General features: G+C 42.1%; 1 protein-coding gene across 2 annotated transcripts; it reads left to right on the top strand.

Moving 5' to 3' along the window:
* Window positions 1-523: 523 nt before the first annotated feature.
* On the top strand, window positions 524-24,585 carry LOC131402280 (uncharacterized). Of its 2 annotated transcripts, none has more exons than XM_058537128.1 (3): window positions 524-629; window positions 2,619-2,818; window positions 24,069-24,585. In XM_058537128.1, exons 2-3 carry the CDS (start codon window positions 2,770-2,772, stop codon window positions 24,452-24,454), a joined length of 435 nt encoding a protein of 144 aa, XP_058393111.1. In that variant the 5' UTR covers window positions 524-629; window positions 2,619-2,769; the 3' UTR covers window positions 24,455-24,585. The 2 variants fall into 2 exon arrangements, 1 of the variants encoding a protein (XP_058393111.1); XR_009218486.1 differs by having other exon boundaries at window positions 536-629; window positions 23,981-24,232.

Genomic DNA, 24,585 nt, shown 5'->3' with positions numbered 1-24,585 from the left:
GGTGAGGGAGGGCACCAGAGCCAGCATCAGCGGCCCGCGGCCGTGGCCAGAGTCCGGCGGCCTCCGCGCGGCTGGCGTACGGCTCCCATGGGCGCGCGTGCGCGCACTCGCTCTCCGCCCCACCTCAGCACCAATCGCTTTCTTCCTACGGCCCACGACTCCACAACGTAGCCCCTCCCACCGCCCGCGCGCCGGCAGGAGCGGTTTGGCGTGCTCGCGCCTGCGCCCTAGTCAGTCCTCCTCGCGCCCAGTGGGGAAGGGGAGTGAGCAGGGGGCTTACGTCGTGCAGGAGGCGGCGGCTACGACGGAGACGGCTGCGCTTGCTCTCTCGGCGTTATGGCGGCTGCCGGGAGCCGATAAGTGGCGGGAGCGGGAGCGCGCGCGTGGCTGCGGCGACGACGACGGCTCCTTCCTTCTCGCTCTAGCTGCCCTCGCCGTTGGTGCTTCCATCATGAATGGATTATGGGATCCGCTCCACAGGGGGTCGCGCGTGGGAGCCGCAGGCCGGGGCTTCCCCCTCCCCCTCACGGACTCCTGCTTCCCCCCAGACGCCCGGAGCCCGAGGACTCACCCGGCGGCGGAGACCTGAGTGGGCTCCCTCTGCCCCCGCGAAGCCTGCACGGCCGCCGGTAAGAAAGGGGGCGGCTTGCGGGTCAGGATGTGGCGGGGAGGCCGGGAGCCGGCCGGGCGGAGGGCGGGGGCGCCGGGCGAAGGCCGGGGCGGCTCTGCGAGGGCCGGCGGCGGCGGCGGCCGGGCTCGGCGCGCGGGGGCCGCGTGAGTGGCGCGCGCAGGCGGCTCCGCGGAGCGCGTCCTAGCGCCGGCGGGCGGCGGAGCCCGGGCCTCCTCGGCGTGGGCGCGGCGGGGCCGCGAGGGCAGAGCCGCGGAGCGCGAGCGGCGAGCGCTTGGCCGGCGCGTCGCCCCCGCCGCGACCCGGCCTCCCGGCACGTGGGGGGCGGCGGCGAGGGGGAGGGGCGGCGGCGAGGGGGAGGGGCGGCGGCCCAGGCGAGCCCGGGAGGGCGCGGAGCGGGGCGGCGGGAAGTGTGAGGCGGGAAGAGAGACTCGGGGACCGGGAGGGAGGCCCTGGGAGGGACGGGGGTGGGAGTGTGCGTCCGGCCGGGAGACTGACTGGAGCGAAGCTGCGATGGACGGAGGAGGGAGGAGGAAGGCTTCCAGCCTCCTTTCGAGCCCCGCTTCGGAAACTCAGCAGGAGCAGAGCAGCTGTTGAAGGACCGGGCACAGGGGAGGAGGGTTGGGGAGGTTTGACTTCATTGTTGAGACGCGGGAAAGGCTGGAGAGAGCTGCGTGCGCCTGGAGCTGCAGAACTCAGGGCTGTGAGCAGGGCCTCAGAAAGAGGACTGACTCGGGGAAGGCAGATGAGGGGGAAAAGGAAGTTAGAATGTCCAGAGAAAGCCGTTTTGAGGAGCGAAAGGAAGGTGGAAAGGAAAGAACGAAGAGGAGTGAACTTTCTCAACGCAGAGAGACTTTCGGGAAAGAGGCGGTTTGTTAGAGTCCCTAGATTTTTAAGACTTGTTGAACAGTAAAGCTCTTTGACGGGTTGGAATTAATCTTTAACATGAGGAATAAATGTTGCGTGGAAGAGTTACTTTTTGGATAACCAGTTCTTGCAAAGAGTCTACTGGACCTTAGTCTCTGGAGAATTAAAATCTCGATCTAGATGTAGAGTTTGCTGTGATTAAGTTGGCAACAGCCTGTTTTCCTCCTCTTTTTTGTGGAATGGAGATCATCGTAGGACTGAATTCTCTTTGCTGAGGTCGGAGGACAGCTCTGCTCTCAGTCGGCTATCTGGGTCCTTTCTGGCTGGGGAAGGATCTGACGTCTCCTTCCCCCGCTTCTTCCTCTCCCTCCCCTGCCAGAGATCTCTTTGTTTATTCGCGGATGGCTTGTAGGTGACTCTCCAGTGTTGTGCTGAAATCTTGAAAGGTGGGAATGCTGTGTCTTGGTCCGTGATTTCTGCCCCAAACCCGTTACTTAAAAAATCATAGTGTATATTCCATTACCTTTTTTTTTTTTTAATGGAATCTCCGCAAGTCCAACCTGGATAAATATTATTTAAATTTTATCATTCCACTGTCGGCTTACCTGTGAAAGTACACATTTATTTTGACCTGTACAGTTTTTGCGAAGATTGTATGATACCCTTTTATTCTTCTGTTCTTATGTGAGCATTTTCCAAACTTTGCCTCATTCAAGTGTATGAAGTTCTTGGTGATATGAATTAGTGTTTGATTAAAGGTAACCTTTTCCCCCCTTACTTGGTTTGACAAAGTATCTAATAAGACTCCGTTTTCTATTCTTGGAAGGTATATATATGTTATATATTACCATTTTTCTTTAGTTAGCTAGTTATCCATAATGTGTATATATGTATCGCTACACAGCTGCAGTTAGTCTAAAAGTTTTATCACTCAGCAGATATTCTGATTTCTTCTGTCAAAAATAAGCACTGGTGTGCTATAAATTCTAGTAAGTAGTCAGGAATGTAGTTAATGGAAGCGTAGGTATTTCTGATTGGCCTAGGTAGATTTGTATAAGTTCTAAATAGACTTATCTTTTTCTCTACAGGAAGTTTTCTTATTTTCTTAATATGTTTTCTTTAGGTGAATCAAAAAGGGTCCCAGGAAACCTGTGAATGTTGAAGAAAATTCGTCTGTGAATTTTTGGTATTCAAGGAGGAGTCAGTATTTATATTCATCTTTTAAACTGGGAAGATTTATATTTTATTTTAAAACTTCTTGATATTTACAATGAATGGACACAGTGATGAAGAAAGTGTTAGAAACAGTAGTGGAGAATCAAGGTAAGCACTTTATTATCAAGTATTTATTATGAAGAGAATGGAAAACTTGTGTGACTCTTTTTAGTTTTCTTAGTAGATGGCAGTTTTCAGGTTCAAATTCTTCCTCTTAGGTATCCAAACAGTAAAAAGTTTCTAATATAAGGAGCTTTGTTGATAATACAGGTTTTAATTATTTTTTTCCTTTGAGATACACAAAGAAGAATTTAAGTATAGAAGTTTGGATTACTTAAATCTCCTTGGAGGTATATATTGTTTGGGTTAATAACTGAAGCTAGAACAAGTAGGAAAAGAGATTTAAATTGATTTGACTGTTAGTGCACTCTCTAAATAAGGGCAATAAGAATTTATTTCCTCATCTTTTTCTGGCATTTTATCTTCTACCTGTGCTGTCCAATATAGTAGCCACTAGCCACATGTGGCTGTTTAAATGTAAATTAATTAAAATTACACGATATTGAAAATTCAGTTACTCAGTCACACTAGACACATTTCAAATACTGAATAGTCCCATGTGGCTAGTGGCTACCATGATGGACGGTGCAGATAGAAAACATTACTATCACTACAAAAAGTTCTTTTGGACAGTGCTGATCTGGATATTTGTTAAAGTATTGTTGCAACTCTTTTTTCCTCCTATTTTCTTTAATTTGAGTTTTAATTATATATGAGTGAGTTAAGAGTTCTTACTTGGGCCATGTCTTTTTAAGGAAGATATAGTTTATGGGATTAAGCCATATTAAGCTATTTTAATGTGAAAGAAGCCTCTTCAAATACAAAGACTCTTTAAATTCTTCTGTAGCCCCCAAATTTTGAGTTATCTGCATATTAATAATAAAGTGCATGTAGTTATATATACTCATTGTATGTAGAGATCAGGAATATGGACATTGGAGTGAGACTGCCTGATTACTTATCCCGGTTCTACTTCTGGTTAGCTCTGTGAATTAGGACAAATTATTTAACCTCTGGGTCCAGCCCCATGGCCTAGTGGTTAAGTTTGGTGTGCTCTGCTTCAGTGGCCCGGGTTCAGTTCCTGGGCACCGACCTACATCACTCATTGGTGGCCATGCTGTGGCGGCGACCCACATACAAAATAGAGGAAGACTGGCACAGATGTTAGCTCAGGGTGAATTTTCCTCAAGCCAAAAGAGGAAGATTGGCAACACGTCTTAGCTCAGGGCCAATCTTCCTCAGCAAAAAAAAAAAAAAAAAAAGAGAGAGAGAGAGAAAAAGAAAAAATTAACTTCTGAGGCTTTGATTTTTGGAGTTTTGAAATGGGGATTACGGTATTATTTATCTTATTTGAAGTTGAGGATTAAGTGAGATGCTACATCTAAAGGTCTTAATATAGTTCCTGATATAATGAGCACTCAATATTTGCTTATTATGATTAGCATTATGTTTTATGTAACATAGGGTACTAGATAACTAAAACATTAATTATAGTGATAGAGAAAAGTGATGGACAAGAAACAGGAAAGTTTTGGCAGTTAGGAGGGTTTCAGAAAAAATGTTGGGGTAGAAAATGAAGCAGTGGTATATGTATTTGACCTGAGACTTGGGATTTTCTGGTCATTCTAGGAATACTTGAGTTTATCAGCTTTCACAGGTGCACTGTTTGGATAACAAGAACATCATAGAGAAGAAGGAGTAGTTACACGGAAAGCAGCATGATTTAGCAGAACAAGTGTTGGTCTGGAGTTACAAAACCTGAGTTGACATCATCTAACTAGTTCTCTGAATGATTTCTCAACTGTAAAGTAATTAAGAGTTGAACTAAATGATTTTGAAGTTTCATCCTATCACTTTTACAATGTGTAATAAAATTTTAGATAACAGAGTTTCTGGTGATTCTAGTCAAACTCTGTTATCTAAAACTTTATGAATCACCAGAGTTGAGAGGTAAATTAGAAGACTTTTGAATCTCAGTTTTGATTCAGATCTCTACAGGTATATTGACTATAGTAAGTGAATAGGAGAGTCACGTTGTCCCGCATTGTCTTATTCATTAGTGAGCAATGAAATGGTTGATAGGTAGAAATACCTAGAGGAGACACAGGAACAAAGCTACCTGGAAAATAGGAAGTAAGCCTCTTGAGAGTAAATCCTCTTGTTGAGTATGCGGAGAGATCGCGTGCTGTTGTATTCTGACCGCTTACCTGTTCGAGTAATCTTTTATATATTTTACTGCCATATCTAAAGCAAAGGTGAGTAGTAAGTCAAATTAGATGGTATAGTTGAAAAAAGTTAAACCCTGTGGAAGCAGATTTACTTACAGGAGTCTTTTATAATGCATACTCATTTAAAATAATTGCAAAGCATATTCTGTAATTATTCTGAGTCACCATTTCTACCATACAAGGTATGTGCTTCTGAGAAGTATGATTGTCGAGTTATCTAATTCTTTCAACTGCCTTGGTGTTTGTTTATCAGGAGGAGGAAGACCTGCTTCTATTTTGCTTTCATTTTCTTCCTTACGGCTGTTATGCTATCCTTTTCCTTTGCTCTACTGTCATTGTTACTAACCCTGAGACCCCCTCCCCAAAGCTTTTATAACAAGGCAGTACAGAGAAGGGAGATTGTGCCTAGTTAGTTAAAAGAGTGAGGAGGTGAACTTTATAGACATAGGGATTTTCTTGCAAACAACAAAAGTTTCAGTAACTATGAATGTTAGTATAGAGTGATGAGAGGAGAAATATGCTCTACTTTTAAAATTAACGTACACTGTAAATAGTTTTTAAAGTAAAATTTGATTTTTATTGGCTAGAATTTTTAAATGTATTTTTGCTTTAGCGTTTCTTTTTTCCTTTATGAAAATGAAGTTTATGAAATGAAATAGACTTAAGAAGTCATTTAGCATTTTTGGTTGGTATAATTAGCTTTCTACTAAAAAAATGGTTTTTTGATTCTTTCCATGTAGAAAGCTCTCTATAACCATTGACTGAAGGGAAGAAGAATACATAGGAAAATGTCTCTTGGGCTGTGCTATAACGGACAGTTTTGAAACTTATTTACTAAGAAATCTGGGTCAGGATGCACCTGTACATCAGTTTCAGCTCAGCACAAAGTTTATTATGTAACTGAAGTTAAGCTTTCTGAAGATACTATTGGAAGATTTCAGAGCATCACTTCCTCACTGTGTGGATGTGTTGTTATTTGCAACCAAATTTTTCAAATCCTGGGTAGATATTTTTTTTTTTAATTATCTTGAATGATGATTTACTCCAGGACTAGATTTATGGGTAAAGACCAGAAATATATTGTCATATTTTGCTCATTTTTGGATGATTGATACATGCTTAATACTCAGAAGAATTTTTCTGCTTGCCTGTAGATTAAATTTTTAATAATATGTTTGTCCATGTAAATTTGAGAATTTATTTGAATCACTTTAATTAGTCTCTATCTATTATGCTCTTGAAAAATTCTTACAGGGTGAGGCAGGTTGTTAGTGATGTGCTGTAATGGTCTCAACCATTTAGAATTAATCTCTAGCTGGCAATGGAGCTTTGTTGACCTGTAACACTTCAATTTCCTTGGCTTATAGAAAATATTTTAATTATCATTTTATGGTTCAAGAATCTTTGGATCTCAGCTTGTAAAGTGTTGTGGGTAGGCAGTGAATAGGGACTATGATCACTGGAAATGTTCTCAATGAAAACCTCCTTTTTAGAAATTCAGAGTTTAAAGGCTTTTTAGAGGCTTTGAGAAGCCCTGGAGCCTCAATGACCTGTGACATTTAAGGAAAACCGATTCAGAGTTAATTTGAACACAGGGCGCAGTTTGCACCATGGATCTGTTAGTGTCCTGTTGAATTCTACTATGGTATACTGTGTTTGGAAACATTGTGTTTATGTATACACATACCAGAAAGATTTCTTGCCATCAAAATCAGTTAGTTTCTTTCACTAAATAAATTTGAACAATTTTTAAAGTCAATACCAGTTAAAATGGTGTTTGCTGAGCTTATTTTGCAGTTATCTCAGAGTTTTAAAAAAAATGTCATTTTTTAAATTTCCAAAGTTTGTGTTAAGAAACATTTTAAGGAGGATGGGAAAGTGTGAAATCACAAAGCCAGAATGGCTAGAAATCATTGAGTTAAGGAAACTGGTTTTTAAAATTTTCTGTGATGTCATTAATTGCAGGAAAGTATGACTCTTTTACATCTCATTTTTTGTTATTCCCTATTTCTCAGTTCAGTATGTGCTTTCTTCATCTTTTCCTGTTTTTTCTCTCAAATATCCTGTATATGCTACTAAATCTAAGATCATCTAAGATCGCTTCTTATCCTTTGAAAACTCAATAAATCGTTAAGCAGAAGCCTTAGTAATAGGATACTCTGTTTCCAAATAGAATTTACCAAATTAAAATTTTCACACAATTTCCTAGGATTGTGGTTAATCTAGGTTACTGTAAAGTATTTAGGCTTTTTTAACTGATAAGGCTAAGAGAATTGTATATGACTTGACTTTGCAAGACATTACTTTTATCTACATAGGTATGAGATAATGTGGGGGCAAACATTAATGTGTAGTTACCCCTTTTTTATACAGTAGCCTCCCCTTATCCACGGGGGATGTGTTACAAGACCCCAAGTGGATGCCTGAAACTGCGGATAATACAGAACCCTGTATATACTATATTCTTTCCTATGCATTCATACCTGTGATAAAGTCTAATTTATAAATTAGGCACAGTAAGAGATTAACAACAACAATAATAAAATAGAACCGTTATAACCATATACTGTAAAAATAGTTCTGTGAATGTGGTCTCTCTCTCTCTCTCAAGATACCTTATTGTACCGTACTCACCCTTCCTCTTGTGAGGACGTGAGATGATACAATGCCTACATGTTGAGATGAAGTGAGGTGAATGATTTAGGCATTGTGATGTAGCGCTAGGTTAATATTGACCTTCTGACAATACATGAGGAGGATCTTTGAGCCATGATGATGTTGATGGTCGGATGTCATAAGCAGATGATGTCCATGGTTGTTAGAACACAAGCACTGTGATACTGCGATAGTCAATCTGATAACTGAGATAGCTACTAAGTGACTAATGGGCAGGTAGCTTATGCAGCGTGGATACGCTGGTCAAAGGGATGATTCACGTCCCAGGTGGGATGGAGCAAGATTTCATCATGCTACTCAGAACAGCACGAAATTTAAAACTTACGAAGTTGGGAATTTTCTATTTAATATTTTCAGACCACAGTTGACTGCAGGTAACTGAAACTGTGGAAGGCAAAACTGCGTATAAGCGGGGAAGACTGTACTGTTGAAATAGTTGCTTATTTAAGATCTTGACGACTGGTGGGTTACATATGATATAGTTGGGTTTAAAAATAAGAGTATTTTTTGTGGTGAAGAGATAAAGAATAGATGGAGAAAACTTTTTTGTATTTTTTTTAAGGAAAATTTAAAAACATGCAGAAATACAAAAGTTGCAGCCCCAATTTCGGTCCTTGGACCAGCAGCATTGGCGTCACTTGGGAGCTTGTTCAAAATGTAAAACCTTGGCCCCTACCCCAGACCTTCTGAATCAGAATCTTCATTTTAACAAGATTCTCCAGTAATTCGTCTTCATATTAAATTCATACGCATATATATGAAGCGGTTCATTCAGCACCTTGCCGCTTTTTTTGTTACTGATGTTGTTATACATCGTTTTTATTTTTTGGGAACTCCCGAAGAACAGTGTCATAGGCCCTGCCATCAAGAGGCTGGGTACATTTCATTGCTCTAGAAACAATAATGCCACCAATAATCATTGAGCTCTTAACTCTGACTGAGCCAGGCATGGTGCACAGTACATGGTGCATTATGTGAATGTATCACAGTTCATCCTCACAAAACTCCTGTGATGTTCACAGTATTATGAGTCCCATTCTCTAGAAGGAGAAACCAGATTTATAACCATTAAAAAAAAAAAAAAAAAAAAAGCTATTGGGGCCAGCCTGGTGGTGTAGTGGTTAAGTTCACATGCTGTCCTTCCGTGGCCCAGGGTTCGCAGGTTCGGATCCTGGGCGCAGACGTATGCACCACTTATCAAGCCGTGCTGTGGCAAGTGTCCCACAGAAAATGGAGGAAGATGGGCACAGATGTTAGCCCAGGGCCAGTCTGCCTCAGCAAAAAGAGGAGGATTGGCAGCAGATGTTAGCTCAGGGCTAATCTTTCTCACCAAAAAAAAAATAAATTTCAAACTTCACTTGGATTTCATTGACTTTTCCATTAATGCTCTCTTTCTATTCCAGGATTCAACCCGGGGTACCATGTTATGTTTAATTGTCAGCTCTCTCCAGTGTTCTCTGTTCTGTGAGAGTTTCTTAGCCTTTGTTTGATTTCCTTAACAGTCATCAGAAGTACTGGCTAGGTGTCGGGTAGAATGTCCCCCAGTTTGGATTAGTCTGATATTTTTGTTAGGATCAACTAGGGTTATCAGTTTTTAGCACAAATATCACAGAGATGAAGTGTTCTTCCAGTCACATCGTATGGGGAGCATAATATCCACGTGACATTACTGTTGATGATAACGTCCATCACTTGGCCAAGGTAGTATTTGCCAGGTTTCTCCACTGTAAAGTTACTGTTTGTTTTTCCCTTTCCGTGCTGTATTCTTCGGAAGCAAGTGACTGTGTCTGGCTCACTCTCAAGGGGGTGGAGGGAGTGGGAATTAAGTTCATCTCCTGCTGGGAGGGAGTGTCTGCATATATTATAATGGAATTCTTCTGTAGAGAAGTCATTTCCCCCCCCTTTAGTCACTCATTCATTTATATAAGCATGGACTTATGTATATGTATTTTATATTTTGGGCTATAATCCAGTAAATTTATTTTGTTGCTCAAATTGTTCTAGCCTTGCCCATTGTGAGCTTTCTTTCGAGTTGGCTTCCGTGTCCTTTTGACACATTCCCATTCTTTTGCCCTCGAGTCACTCATTTCTCCAAAGAGCTCTGGTTCCTTTTATTGGAGAAAAGGGTATTAGAAAGCAGATTTGGGTGCGGGGTATGCTCATTGCTACTCAGGTGTCACTACTTCTAGGCCCTCTCAGCAGACAAAGCAGACAGAGCTAGTGACATATGTGTATATAGTAAACCACGTATGTCGGCATATCTATAGTTCTTTCTGTATCTGTCCATCTGTATACATATTAAGGTAAACTTGAGTTTGTACTGATGTCTCCAGCTATAATCCTGAACTACAGGATTCATCCTAACCTTCCTTTCTTGCTCCTTTATAATTTCTATCTCCAACAGAGAAACCTGGTTCCCACCATCCTCTACCTACCATCCATACTCTTCACCCTCAGCATATGGGTAAAGCAGGTGCAGAATTTCTAGGCTATTCTCACAGAAGAAACAAATTTACCAACTAGAATACAGTGTTTACGTACAGTGTACAGTTCCTATTATATTTAGCCTTACAGTTTCTAGTCAAAACACCCGTTTTCCAAAGTTACTCAAGTTAGCTTCTGCCCCCCAGCCCCCTTCAGTATGGTGATATCGTAAATTTATAATAATGTTAGATTCATTTGTCACAGTTTGCATTCCATCCTGGGATACTCAGTCACATGGGTTGATTTTTTTTAAACTTGCACGTATTACATACACTCTGTGCTACACAGTTTTGTGGGCTTTGACAAATGCATAGAATCATTTATTCTCCGCCACAGTACTGTCAGAATGATTCCGTCATCTAAAAGTTCCCCTGTGTGTCCCAGATTTATGGAATCAAAATTTTCATTTTAACAATATTCCCAGGAGATTTGTATGCATAGTAAATTCATATGCATATATATGAAGCTATTCACCTGGAGTCATTCAGTATCTTGCCATGTTTTAAAATTATAAATTAACTTGGAGAAAGATATTATGACCTAGAGGTGATAATGGAATAGCCAGGTTTAAATACACAGTCAAGGAAGTGAGTATATTCAAATTCATGGGGCATGTAGGTATGCAAGTGAGGTGAAAGAAAATAGAATTGGGCAAATTATTGGACTAAAGTAGTGGGCTGTATGGCAGGTTTTCACAGAGCTCTTTAAGTTTTGTCCTCTTGATAATGATGAGAAATGATGTAGTTTGGAAAGAAGGAAGAACAAATGGTATCCAGAGGCATGATGGAGAGGAAGGTTTTTTACAGAGGTCATAGTCCCCAACAATGATGTGCAAGTTCCCTAATAAAGAGAGTGTGTTGGACATCCTAGCTTTGCAGTTTTTTACCCTGAGGTTTATTCAGTGTTCTGCTGAAGTTTTTGTGTGGTTTAGTCCCAGGTGGAGGAAGGAGAAAAAAGGAAGCATAGCTGAATAAATGCTACCTGTATTGAGGGATACCCCTGGGAGTGTAATACAGTCCGTGTGAATGGACTGGTCAGAACCACAGATTTTAAGGAGGTACTCTAGGAATCTCTTGTACCAGAATCAAGTTCTTATGTATGAATGACTGAGAAAATTGCTTTTCATAATTAAGAGTATATTATCTGTCCCTGTGATATGAGGTGACTGCTTAGTCAAAAGTCAGCTTTAAGTAAATGTTAAACTGCATTCAAAAGTTTCCTTGGTGTGGATAGATTAAGTGAGATCTAAGTTATCTTTGGGATTAAAATACACAGACGTAAAAAGTTCTGGGTAATTACGCGCTACTGGCTTTTGGGATCTAATGTCTACAGTATCTCTCAGAGCTGAGGCATAAGGCACAAAAATAGTAGGGGGCTCTTTTCTTAATGAAAACCTTCTGTTAGCTATTTCACATCTCTGTTGTTGCTGCTTTCAGAACTACAGTTCTGTGTCCTCAGATAGTTATTTAATTTAGATGATTGAGCAAGTACTGTGTGGTAGATACCATCAAATACTAAAATTTGAGATTCTTCTCTGAAGCTTGTAATCAAGAAAGAGACCTTAGCCTTAAATATTTGTAGCATCAGGTGGATATGGTAAATACAGAGAGATACAGTCTGCACCACTTCAAAGGTAGGAGACAGAGAAGTGATACGTGCTATTGAGACGAATATCTCCCAATAATGATAAGAAATGTGGGAATTGGAGACTTGCTCATTTATCTGGAGTGAGAATGAAAGCCTCTGTGTTCAGGGCACACTTGAGCAGAGACCTAAGTGAACTGAGAGTGAGCCATGTGGCTACATTGGGGGATATCAGTCTAGGCAGTACAGAGACCCTGACAGTGAACTGTGCTGGGGTGAGGGAGCTACAGCAAGACCAGTATGGCTACAGTGGATGGAGCAAATAGGAGAGTGGTGGAAGGTGAGGTCAGTGATGTGATGAATCCTGATTATTTGGGGCCCCTGTAGGAAATGGTACAGACTTTTCATTATGCTCTCCGTGCAGTGATGTGTCACTAGGCCAGAATGATTCATGTTAACAGGACTAGGGTGTAGGGAAACCAAAGAGGGATACTGCATATTCAGTCACTGGAAGAGCAAGGAAGAAAAGGGGAGGGGAGGGAGTGAGTCTGGGGTCATAGTGGGGAAACGGGAGACAGCTGCACCACAGGGGCTGAGAAGAGCTCAAGGGTAACACCCGGACCCCAGTTCTCCTGCAGGGATATAGTCATGGCATGGAGTCACTCTCCTCCAACCCTCTGATCTCCTAACTGGGCTCCCCACTGACCAACCCAAACAGAAGCCTAAGGCAAATGAGCTCTTTGATATAGTCCATCAACCTCCCCAAGCACAGAGCAGCGTAGACTAGAGGGGAGAGTGCCAGTGTTTGCCATTCCACATTCCTTATATACAGGGTGTTCCTCTGCAGTGTGTTTCTCATGTGTGTCTTAAGGGATGAGGGTCCTCTGAAGGGTTTTCCATTTTGATGATATTCATAGAGTTTTCCCTTAGTGTAAATTGTGACGTGACTCCCTAGGGCTATCACCAAAGGCTTTCCTATAGCCATTGCATTCTTTAGGTTTCTCCCCAGTAGGTCATCTTCTGGCACACAGTAGGGTCAGAGTTTGTGTTGAAGGTTTTACCACATACAGTGCACTTAGAAGGCTTCTCTCCAGAGTGAGTTAACGTGTGGGTTATTGAATGCTACTCCATATTGATCAGATTAGAAGGATGAGGGTGTGCTGAAGGCTTTTCTTCACTGAAGGCCAGACTCCAAGAGGATTCCCAGTGATCTCTGTCTCCTGGTATTCATATCCTGTGTAGTTCCCTCCCACTCTGTGGCAGGATCAGTCTGGGTGACCAACACAATCCAGATGAAGAGAGAATATGGCCTTCTGAGGCTAGGTCATAAAAGACTTACGGCTTCTGCATGGGCTCTTTTGGATCACTTCCTTTGGAGGGTACCTGCTGCCATATTGTGACGATACTCAGCACCATGGGGAGACCTACATAAGGAGAAACTGAAGGACCCCTGCCAACAACTGACACTAATTTGCCAGGGATGTGAGTAAGCTATCTTGGAAGTGGACCCTTCAGTCCCAAAGACTTTAGATGACTGCATTTCTGGTTGACATCTTGCTTCTCATGAGAGATCCTGAGCTAGAACTACATAGCTAATCCATTCCTTAACTCTTGACCTACAGAAATTGTGAGATAATAAATGCTTGTTGTTTTGAACTGCTAAATTTTAGGGATAATTTATTACAAAACAAATAATTTATACATCCAATGTGAGTCCCGAAGATGCCCCAGAGATGGCAGATCAATGAATGCTTTCCCACAGTTACTATATTCATACCTACCTATTATGAATTCTCTTATGCACAGAAAGGTAAGAGTTAGTGGTGAAAGATTTCCCAAAATGATTGCATTCATAGGGTTTTTCTCCAGTGTGAGTTCTCACATGTTTCTTAACAGATGAGAGATTATTTAAAGCTTTCCCACAGTCACTGCACTCATAGGGTTTCTCTCTGTAATGTATTCTCTTGTGCACAGTAAGAGAGAAACTACTGGTGAAGGATTTCCCACACTCATTAGACTCACAGTTTTTCTCCAGTATGAGTTCTCACATGCTGTGTCAGATGTGAGCTTTCCTAAAGGCTCTACAACAATCATGACATTCATAAGGTTTCTCCCCTGTATGCATTCTATTGTGGACAGTAAGGGAGGAGCTCATGCTGAAGCCTTTCCACAGTGATTACATTCGTAACGATTCTCCCCAGTATGAACTCTCCTGTGCCTTTTGAGGATACATCTAGTGCGAAAGACGTGAAAACACTGGTTACATTCATAGGGCTTTTCTCCAGTGTGAATTCTCACATGCAGTGTAAGGGATGAGGGATTACTGAAGGCTTTCCCACAGTCACTGCATTCATAGGGTTTCTCCCCATTATGTATTCTCTTATGAACAGTGAGGTAAGAACTGCTGCTGAAGGATTTGCCACATTGATTGCAATCATAGAGTTTTTCTCCAATATGAATTCTCTTGTGCTGAATAAGATTAGATTTTGTGCTGAAGACTTTAAAACACTGATTACACTCGTTGAGTTTCACTCCAAGATGACTTCTCTCCTGTTGATTAAGAAATGAATGCTAACTATAATTTATAATATTTTTAATATTCAATGCTATCATAGGAATTTTTCTTCCAGGAATTCTGCTATGTATAACATCATTATAATTGGTGTTTTTGCCACTTTGAGTGCCTGTATATGATGTCTGCTGGTTTGAGTTCTCAGAAGTTAAAAAAGATGGATGCTTTGCCATAAGTCCTTATCAGATTCACAGAACATCTTCTGATAAGTTTAAGACAAATTTATGTTTGAAACACTCAATATCTGAGTCACATTTATGGAAACATTTACTTTTGTGAACACTCAGGGAAGAAAACATTTTGGAGATAACTTATGCTTCTCTCCAAATTCACAAGAGTTTCAGGGTATCTCTCCAGAGGGACAACTTTTTCTTGGGAAAATGAATCCCTTGGTAACTTTGTGGCTTTTCTAATTTATGGCATTTTCCTACTGTGGAAAATCAGAAATCTTACCATTTTTAAACCTTTAGATTGTTCTTCTCTAAAAACATGCTGCTTAGAAGTTAACCCTTGGACTTTAAGTAAGAGTCTCCAAATCCGAAACAAATTGAAAAGAAATTTAAGTTGATAAAGGAAAGAAAAGGTAAAATGCAGATGTTAGTGAAGGTAGACCCGAAGGGGTTAGAGATTTTCAGGAGGTTTGCAATGAAAGGGACACGAGTGTGAAAATTTTAGGTTTGTATTAAAGAAGACTCTAGAAATATTGAGATTGATGCTGATGGAAAGAAGGAATTGTCAGGAATGTAAAGTGAGAAGGAACTAGACAAAGAGCTCATATGAGACTTAAATTTAAGAAGGAAGAGAGAGATCTTTTTCCCCCCTCTGAGGCCAAAGTAAAGTATGAGATAATGAACAGAAAGTTAAAGAAAAAGCAAAGGAGGTCCACGAGGAGGCTCATACTAAACGTTTTTGGCCTTCTTGTCGGAAAAAAAGGGCATTTTACAAATGTCTCTGATGGACATTTCCTAATGTAATACTCCAAACTGTCAAGCCACAGGCCAGAGAGGTTCCTGACAAAGACTCATATATACCTAGTGCTCACCCGGACAGGTGCCTGGGAGAATTCCTCTTTCCTCTGTCCTCACTTTATCTTCTTGCTCCAATTCGGAGAGCAGACTAGGTTTATCAACTTGATTCCCTATACATGGAGAAAAGACATATGATGTAGGGGACTCTGCATGGGACAAGAAGCCTCACCATGGAACTGAGGCCCACACTTCTATAGATGAGCAGGTGTGACTTTAGGAGCAGCAGTACAATTATCCTTAAATTCTAACAAATATAGTATAACTATCTTTCACCAAGAAAAAAAAATGTAAGCATCCTCAGTCAGTATCCAGGGTGACAGGGGATAACTGGTCCCAGAAGTTCATGCCCAGTTTCAAATACAGACTTAAAAGCTCCAAAGCTTTTATCCATGGAGAACATGAAGTCAGGCCAAGGAGTAGATCTTCAGTTGATAGGGAAGGCATTAGACCACAAGCTCCAGGATGGTAGGGACCTAATTCCCTAATTCCCAATTCCCAGCACAGACCTCATTCACCACCATATTCCTAATTCCTAGCACAGATCCAGGAACATAAAGGTGCTTAAGAAAGACTTGTGAGAAGTGATGTCAGTGACAATGGTGGAGTAGGTAACTCTCAAAGTCCAACACTCTACAAAACACCAGCAAATAAACTGGTAAAAACTGTCAGAATCAACTTGATTGGAACACTGGAAAGTTATAAGAAGTTTACAGCAACCAGAACAATGCTTAATCAAAACAAAGAAGTGAATTTGGTAAGAGAGCTCTGTGACACTTTAACTGACCCTGGCCCATCACCTGTTCCCCACCATGGCAGTCACCTTGAAGACAGCAGCCTGTGTTCCTACTACTGGAGGGAGCAGAACGGATTTTCTTCTCAAAGAGCTGTGGTTGCTTGTTTTGACCTGTCTGGTGGCTCCCTGAATGACTGGCTCAAAGGGCTTGCTTTTATTTTGTCTAACTCCAAACTCTCTCAGTGCTGAGGTGGCTATGAAGGGTGGAGGGCTGGGGCATGTGCCAAACACATTTAAATGTATTAGCCACTGCTGCCTGGGGCAAGGGAAAACCATTGAACCAAACAAAAGACTAACCAAAAAGTCTAAGAGGAAAGCAGGGAATAAGATGTTTCGGACAAAAAAGGCTTCGAAAAGCTCCCACATATTCCTAGGTATACGTAAGACCACGCACATACCCAGGGCTGGGTGCATGCTCCGAAAAGACCTGAGAAGGCACTAAGCCCTCACCTTTGATTGACCTTCCTGCTCTGCACAAGCAGGAAGTGAAGGCTAAGACAGAGTTGTCAGTCGCCTGATTGAGTTTTGAAAGCCCGCTCCAAAATATACACAGAGACCATTTGCAAAGACTGTGCGTTTTTGGGTTCTAGGTATTTAAGGAAATCTCTGACAAATCACTAGCTGGCCATTAAGCTAAGAAAACAGAGACTTCAGTGGCCACACATGACTAATACAGACATTGCAAAATTAGTTCAGAAATGTCACCAAACAAACAACACCAACTACAACAAGCAACAACAACAAAACTTAGGGATGGGGGGAAATCTGATTTACAGAATTGCCAGACTATAATGCCAAACGTCCAGTTTTCAACAACAAAAAAAATGAGTCATGCAAAGAAACAAAAGTGCTTGGCCCATTACAGGAAAAGGAAATTAACAGAAATTGTCCCCAAAGAAGGGACTTTCCAGACAAAGACTTCAAATCAACTATTTTAAGTATGCTCAAAGAGATAAAGGAAACCATGTACAAAGAACTAAAGGAAATGGAACTCTTACCAAATAGAGACCATCAAAAAGATAGAAATTATTGGGGCTTGCCCGGTGGTGTAGCAGTTAAGTGCGCGTGCTCCATTTCGGTTGCCCAGGGTTCGCAAGTTCGGATCCCGGGCGTGCACCGACACACCGCTTGTCAAGCCATGCTGTGGCAGCGTCCCATATAAAGTAGAGGAAGATGGGCACGCATGTTAGCCCAGGGCCAGTCTTCCTCAGCAAAAAAGAGGAGGATTAGCAGATGTTAGCTGAGGGCTGGTCTTCCTCACACACAAAAAAATAAATAAACAAAGTTCTGAGAGAAAACAAACTGTCACCCACAAATTCTATATGCAGCAAAAGTCTCCTTCAAGAAAGTGAAAAGGAAATCCATAGAATGGAAGGAAATATTTGCAAATCATATATTTGATAAATGTCTAGCATCCAGAAGATATAAAGAACTCTTACAACTCAACAACAAAAAGACAAACAACCCTGTTCCCCCTAAAATGGGCAAAAGACTTGAATACACATTTTACTAAAGAAGATATAGAAATGGCCAACAAGCATAAGAGAAGATGATTCTTATCTCATTATTCTTTAGGGAAATGCAAATAAAAGCCACATTGAGATATATACCACTTCACATCTATAAGGATGGCTTTAATTAAAAAAAAAAAGGAAAAGAAACAAGTGTGGTTAAGAATGAGGAGAAATTGGAACCCTCTCATATTGTGGGAGGGAATGTAAATGGTGCACAGGTGTTATGAGAGGTTCGGGGATTCGATCGGAGACGTGAAAGACACTTTCCACTCCAAACAAATGGACTGAAGGTATATTTTATTATATAGAGGATAGTAAAGGCGACAGTCTGCAAACAGATCAAATAGGTCAAATATTAAGAGGGAAAAAAAACATCAGCCCGACTGGAAAGGGAAAACACCCACATCGGCTGAAGAGAAATGACACAAATCAACCGGAAAGAGAAACACCAGGTTGACCGAAAAGAGAACACATCAAATCAATTGCTTCATATCAAATCAATTACTTCACATCAAATCAGTTACTCACAACATCCACGCCCCACTGCCAGGAGAGCCCTGTCAATCGACGTGGCTGGGCAAGGATCACACGTCCTGGGCAAGGTGTCCCTTCCACAGGTGGAAATCTCTCCGGGTCTCAGTCTCCAGTAGTTTTTATACCATCAGTAATTTTCAGAGTAAGCAATTACAGAGTTTGCAGAGCAAGCATTTAGTGTTCCCATGCACAAAATGGTTATCAGTGGCTTACGTGCACTGAGCCCCCTGGGTAACATCCCAGCCCAGTAGTTGTGTACGTGTATTGTTCTCTTTGGTTATCGTCCCAGCCCGGCACAGATGGCCAGTCCATCCCGTGCTACGACGCTCCAAGAGCCTTGAAATGTTACAACTTGTGACTCACTCTGTGGGAGAAGGGCCAGTTCCCACCACACAGAAAGCAGCTTTGTATTTCTGTTTGTGCTGGTGGCTGTAGGTCAACAGAGCGGCCAATCATGGCTGTACTCATGTCAAGACAACAGGTACTCTGCCAAACAGTTTAGAGCTTCCTCAAAAAGTTAAAACATAGAATGACTATATGACCCAGTAATTCCATTCCTAAGTTTATACCTGAAAGAACTGAAAACAACTGTTCAAGGAAAAATTTGTACACGAATGTTCGTAGCAGCACTATTCACAATAGCTAAAATGTCCATCAACAGATGAGTGGATACACAACAAGTGGTATATATGCACAATGGAATACATTCAGCCATAAAAAGGAACGAAGCCTGATACACACTACAACATGGATGAATCTTAAAAACATGCTGAACAAAAGAAGCCAGACACCAAAGGCCATATATTGTATGATTCATTTATATACAATGTCTAGAATAGGTAAATCCACAGAGACAGAAAGTAAATTAGTGGTAGCCAGTGGCTGGGGGTAGGCAGGACTGGGGAGTAACTACTTAATGATCATGGGTGTGATAAAAGGGTTCTGGAATTACAGAGTGATGATGGTTGCGCAAGACTGTGACATTATTAAAAGCCACTGAACTGTATATTTAAAATAGTTAAAATGGTCAGTCTTTCTGTTTTGTGAATGTTACATGAATTAAAGCCTTGTTACCTGAGTCAATAAATAAATGCAGGAATGATGTCAGGCTTACCAAGAGATGCGAGGTTCCTGCAGTTTTCCAGCATCACATCCCTGTACAGTGTTCTCTGAGAAGCATCCAGCAATGCCCACTCTTCCAGGGTGAACTCCACAGCCACATCCTCGAAGGTCACCAAGTCTTAAACCATCACAAACATCATGGCTTAGCCAAGGACCACCCTCACCAATGTTGACAGGAAAAGGGCCGAGGATGACAGAACTAGGGAAGAGGAACCCAAAACACACGATGTCCAGGCAGGTGCTGAGCTCTGCTCTCCTTTGCTTCCAGGCTCAGCCCTCAATGCTCGTCTCCTGTCTACTTACTTCCAGCCACTCCCAAGGTTAGATGCATGTCCACCATATACACGGTTGTCTTTTTCCAGTAAGACTGTGGGCTCTGTAATCTTATTTCTCTCAATCTCCAAGGTTGACAGGCTGGGACACTGCAGAAAACAGAGAAATACTCACTAGTAGCCGTCATAAATTACTTGAGTACAGAACACGGTCATGTCTTTCCTTTAAAAGTCTCAGCAGAACACAATATAGACGGTGACCCCGGAGGAAGCTTTGAAAATGTAAAAATTGTTGACATAGGCTGACATTTTCTGGGCAGCCCCTCACCCTCCATCAGATGCTCGGAGATCCTGGGATGCCTGAGGACCTGGTTTGCCTGTGAGCCTCCAGGCCACAAAAGATAAGTCCAATTTCTGGTCAAAAGAATAATTATCTGGAGAAAGGAATATCTGACTTACCAGTAACCAGCTTGCCAGGAAGCCATGAACAAGACCTTCCTCCTCTGTGTATCTTCTCCGAGGAGAGGCTGGGTACAGGGGAGACTGAGCTGGAGAAGAAGGAAGGAGTCACAGTAATCCAGGGATGCCCTCTGTTCACAGATTATTCCCATTTCACAGATAAAGAAATTGAGGTTCGGAGGGACATCATTGTTACTTCATCAAGTTTATAGAAGGAATTAGAGGTAAAATTCATGAGATCCCACACAGTCACCACACAGGTGACATCTCCACAGACACTCAAACCACTGAAGTCCCAAATCCCAAGAACCACATAATCAGATATCAGTGACCTCATGGATCCTGGGGCTCCACTCCCACCTCCCCTGCTCAGCCCCCTCCCCTGTGGTGCAGGGGCCTTTAGCGCCTGGACTCTGAGGCCTGTAAGGACCCAAGAACTTACCACAAGTCGGGGACAGAACCATGGCCGCCATCCTGTGATTCAGTAAATGTTCGTGAACAACAGGGCAGTGGAGAACCAGGATGCTCCTCCTCTTATCCCCACAGAGCACTCAGGACAGGGCCCTGGAATAAATGGGAAAATACAAAGTATTCACAGCCTCTCTCCCTCTCTAGGTTACTGAGGACGAATCTGTCTTAGCCCGTCCGTCATGTCCTCCTTCAAACATAATATATTTGATACTGGGCCTTTATTTTGCTTAGCAGGTGATGAACTCAGGGCCATGTGATGGCAAAACTTGTCTTCTTCTGCCCCCAGTGGTATGACCAATACATTACTGCTCCCCCCATTTTAAGTCCTTGGCTTCCCTGAGTCTCAGGGCACATTCTTCCCATCCGCATGGTTGTCACAATCACAGTCCCAGCTACAACCCCTGTTCACGGAGACTTTGGCACCTGACTCCCATTGTTATTTCAACCTCCAGTCCCACCTCACTTGGATGACGTCAGCGTCCATGAGGATGACTCTCACAGTATTAGGAGTTTGTCCCCATCCATCTTGGCCACACATTTCCATGGGCACCACCCCAGGCTTTGTCATCACCTAACACTGCTCTACCATCTAGAACAATAGTTCAGAAACTTCTCTCTCTGAACCCAAACTCCCAAACATCTACCCTGCTCACTCATTTCCTCCTTTCAGGACATGTGTTCTACCACACGTGGCTCCAGTCTACCCACTCTCCTACTTTATTGTTGTCCATCTACTACCTTCTCTTTTCACTTCGTACTTACCCAACTTGTGTTTCACTGTGTCTCATTTCAACATATTTCCTTATCCCTACCCCCTATCTTCACGCTGGCACAGCAGAACTCCAACCAAGCATGATTCCAATAATCTGCCTGCTCCGTGGCAACATCTGGGCAGGCCAGCCTGCACAAGAGATGTCACGTTGCCACCTCCAGAAAAACATGGTCTCCACCACGCAAAGAGCTCTTGACCCTGTAGGACAATCCCACAAGTCTCTGAAGCTTCCTAGTCATCATACCTTCTCTAATGTCTCTAAATCTCTCACATGCTCACCTTTTCCCCTATGGTAAGCAGCTTCCTAAATAGCCCTCAATGATTCGAGCCTCCTGGTTGTCACACTCACATTGAATTAGGGCTGACCTGTGTGACCAACCGAATATTGTGGAGGTGACTTCTGAGGCTAGGTCTTAGAAAGCACTGTAGCTTCCGCCTTGTTCTCTTGGACTGCTGGCTCTAAGGGAAGCCAACTGCCATGTTGCAAAGACACTCAAGCATCCTGGTGGGGAGACCTACGTGGAGAGGAACTGAGGCCTCCAACAGCCAGCACCACCGTGCCAGCATGTGAGTGAACCACCTTGGAAGTCAGTCCTTCAGGTGACTGCAGCCCCAGCTGATATCTTCATGTGAACTCATGAAAGTCCCTGAGACAGAACCTTCCAGCTAAGCTGCTCCTGAATTCCAGAACCACAAAAACTGTGAGATGACACATGGTTATTGTTGTTTTAAGTCACTAAGGTTTGGGATAATTTGCTATGCAGCAATAGGTATCGATGAATACACTCTGACTTTCAGCAGATGGTCTTGCCTCTTACTTCTCAAAGCAATCATCCTAAGGAGTCCATTTTCCTGTCTTGTCACCAAAATCACAACCTGCGCCACGGTTTCCTCCCTCTGCTGTTACAAACCAGGAGCCGTCTCCCCTTCTCTGTAAGGCCGTGCTCTGCAGCTCTGTGCTTTGCTCCATCCCGCCTGCCTTTTTAGGATCTGAAGCCTATCGATGATCTCTTATCTACCCTTCCCCTTCCAGCTCTCCCACTCTCCTGGACTCTTCCTCCCACCATTTCAACCCTATGCAGTATTTGTAGCGGGGAAATAAACCTATCCTAAGAGCATAGTTTTCTTTCCAGTTACTTCCCAGTCTCTCTCCCTCATCACTGCCAAAGTGTTTGCATTCTCTGTCTCATTTCCTCATGTCCCCAACACAGGACACTCTGGTTTCCACCACTTCCATTTCAAGGACAACACTCTTGGTAGAATCATCAATGATCTTAGTCACAGAACAGAGATGTAGATGGTAAATACTGATACTATTTCTTATCTTTCAGATCAAGAAAAATCCTTTGTTGGAAAGTCTGCCTGGAAAGGCACTTTCATACACTGCTGTGGTACAACTCCTACAGAAGAAAATTTACCATAATCAAGCAAAACTGCAAAAATATTTATCCTTTCTCCATCATTCCCACTACTAGGAATCCATCTCAAAGATACAGAAATACTAAAATATTCCTCTAAGACTATTCATTGTGACATTTATAACAGCAAAGGAGTAGAAACAACACAAATGACCATCAATAGGAACTGGTTGAATAAACTATGGGATATTCACCTAGTGAAGACTCATGCAGCCATTAAAAAGTGATAAGATCTCTAGGTAGTTGTAGAGATAATTATCCCCAATAAATATAAGGAGAAAAACATCAAGGTACAAAAGTGTATGGAATGATTCCTTTTTAAAAGAAGGGAAAGGCCAGGATATATACATATGTATATGTATACATATAAATGTATATACATTTGCATTTTATATGTATATGTATTGTATGTAATTGTATGTAAAATACAAATGTATTTTATATAATATATATAAATATATGTACATATATACACACATATTTTGCATATGTATATTTTTACATATACACACACCTATTTTCTCATATTTGCAAAAGAAACGCTGAAAGGATAAAACATGAATACAAACGTTAACCAAGAAGGGTAGGACAATAATTGAGAAGAGGAGACAGGAATTGAATTTAGAATTCCCTAAATATGGCTCATTATACAGTTTTGACTTCAGAATCATATTTTAAAAATACAACCACAATCCTCAAAATGGAAAACAAATAACTAAATGAACCGAATTTGCATATAAATTGGAAACATGACTACAACAGAGTTTGAAAAAGAATGCTTTCACGGGACTTTAAAACTAAGTATATTGCTAATTCAGCTGGTTTCCTCCTGAAGGACATTTGAGTTGTTTCTCTTCTTTTGCTGTTGGAAATAATGCTTCTGTGAATAACCATCGTGTGTAGATGTGGTCTTGTATTTTGGGAGGTTTACATTCAGAGTATATTTCCAGAAGCGAGATTGCTACGTAAAGACAGCGACTCTTCTGGGTGTAATTTTTTATATACACTGAAGGAGAATATCATTAAGTAAATAAATTAATGCTATTCAGAGGCAATATTTTTAGTATAACATATAAGAGATTAATATAAAATCAAAGAAAATTAAGCAAAAAACCATTGTAAAGTTAAATCGAATTAGAAATATCATGTTAAACTCATGATTTAAAAATTACGTATTCTCTGCTGCAGAAATTGATAAAAGAAACCTTAACTAAATTGAAGTCAGGAAGGCCTGTAGTGGGAGCTCTCACACCCTCTCACATATTGTCAATTACACCAAGCAGGAAGTGACAGAGACTTGTGTCTTGGACACGAAGTAAAACTGCTTTATTACTGAAGCAAGATTTCTTTTTCCACCTGACAACATCCTAGCCAATGAGAAACATCACAGCTCAACCAACGAAACACGTCGCAGCTCAACCATCGAGAAACGCTGCAGCTCAGCCACCGAGAAACACCGCAGCTCAGCCACCGAGAAACGCCGCAGCTCAGCCATCGAGAAACGCTGCAGCTCAGCCAACCAGAAACGTGGCAGCTCAGCCATCGAGAAACGCCGCAGCTCAGCCAACCAGAAACGTGGCAGCTCAGCCATCGAGAAACGCCGCAGCTCAGCCATCGAGAAACGCCGCAGCTCAGCCAGTGAGAAACGCCGCAGCTCAGCCAGTGAGAAACGCCGCAGCTCAGCCATCGAGAAACGCCGCAGCTCAGCCATCGAGAAACGCCGCAGCTCAGCCAGTGAGAAGCCTTTGCTGCCTTGACCTTTACTTTCTCCCAATGGATTTTCCTTTAGAACAGCCCCTCCTTACTCCTGCTCTTCTCTATAAAAGCAGCTCCCCTCCTTTCTTTTCTGGATTTGCCTGTGGTTTGCCATAGCATGTATATCCTGAAT

This window comes from Diceros bicornis, assembly GCF_020826845.1.
Source record: "Diceros bicornis minor isolate mBicDic1 chromosome 39 unlocalized genomic scaffold, mDicBic1.mat.cur SUPER_39_unloc_1, whole genome shotgun sequence".
NCBI classification, from domain to species: Eukaryota; Metazoa; Chordata; class Mammalia; order Perissodactyla; family Rhinocerotidae; genus Diceros; species Diceros bicornis.
This window is presented reverse-complemented; position numbering and strand designations above follow the sequence as displayed.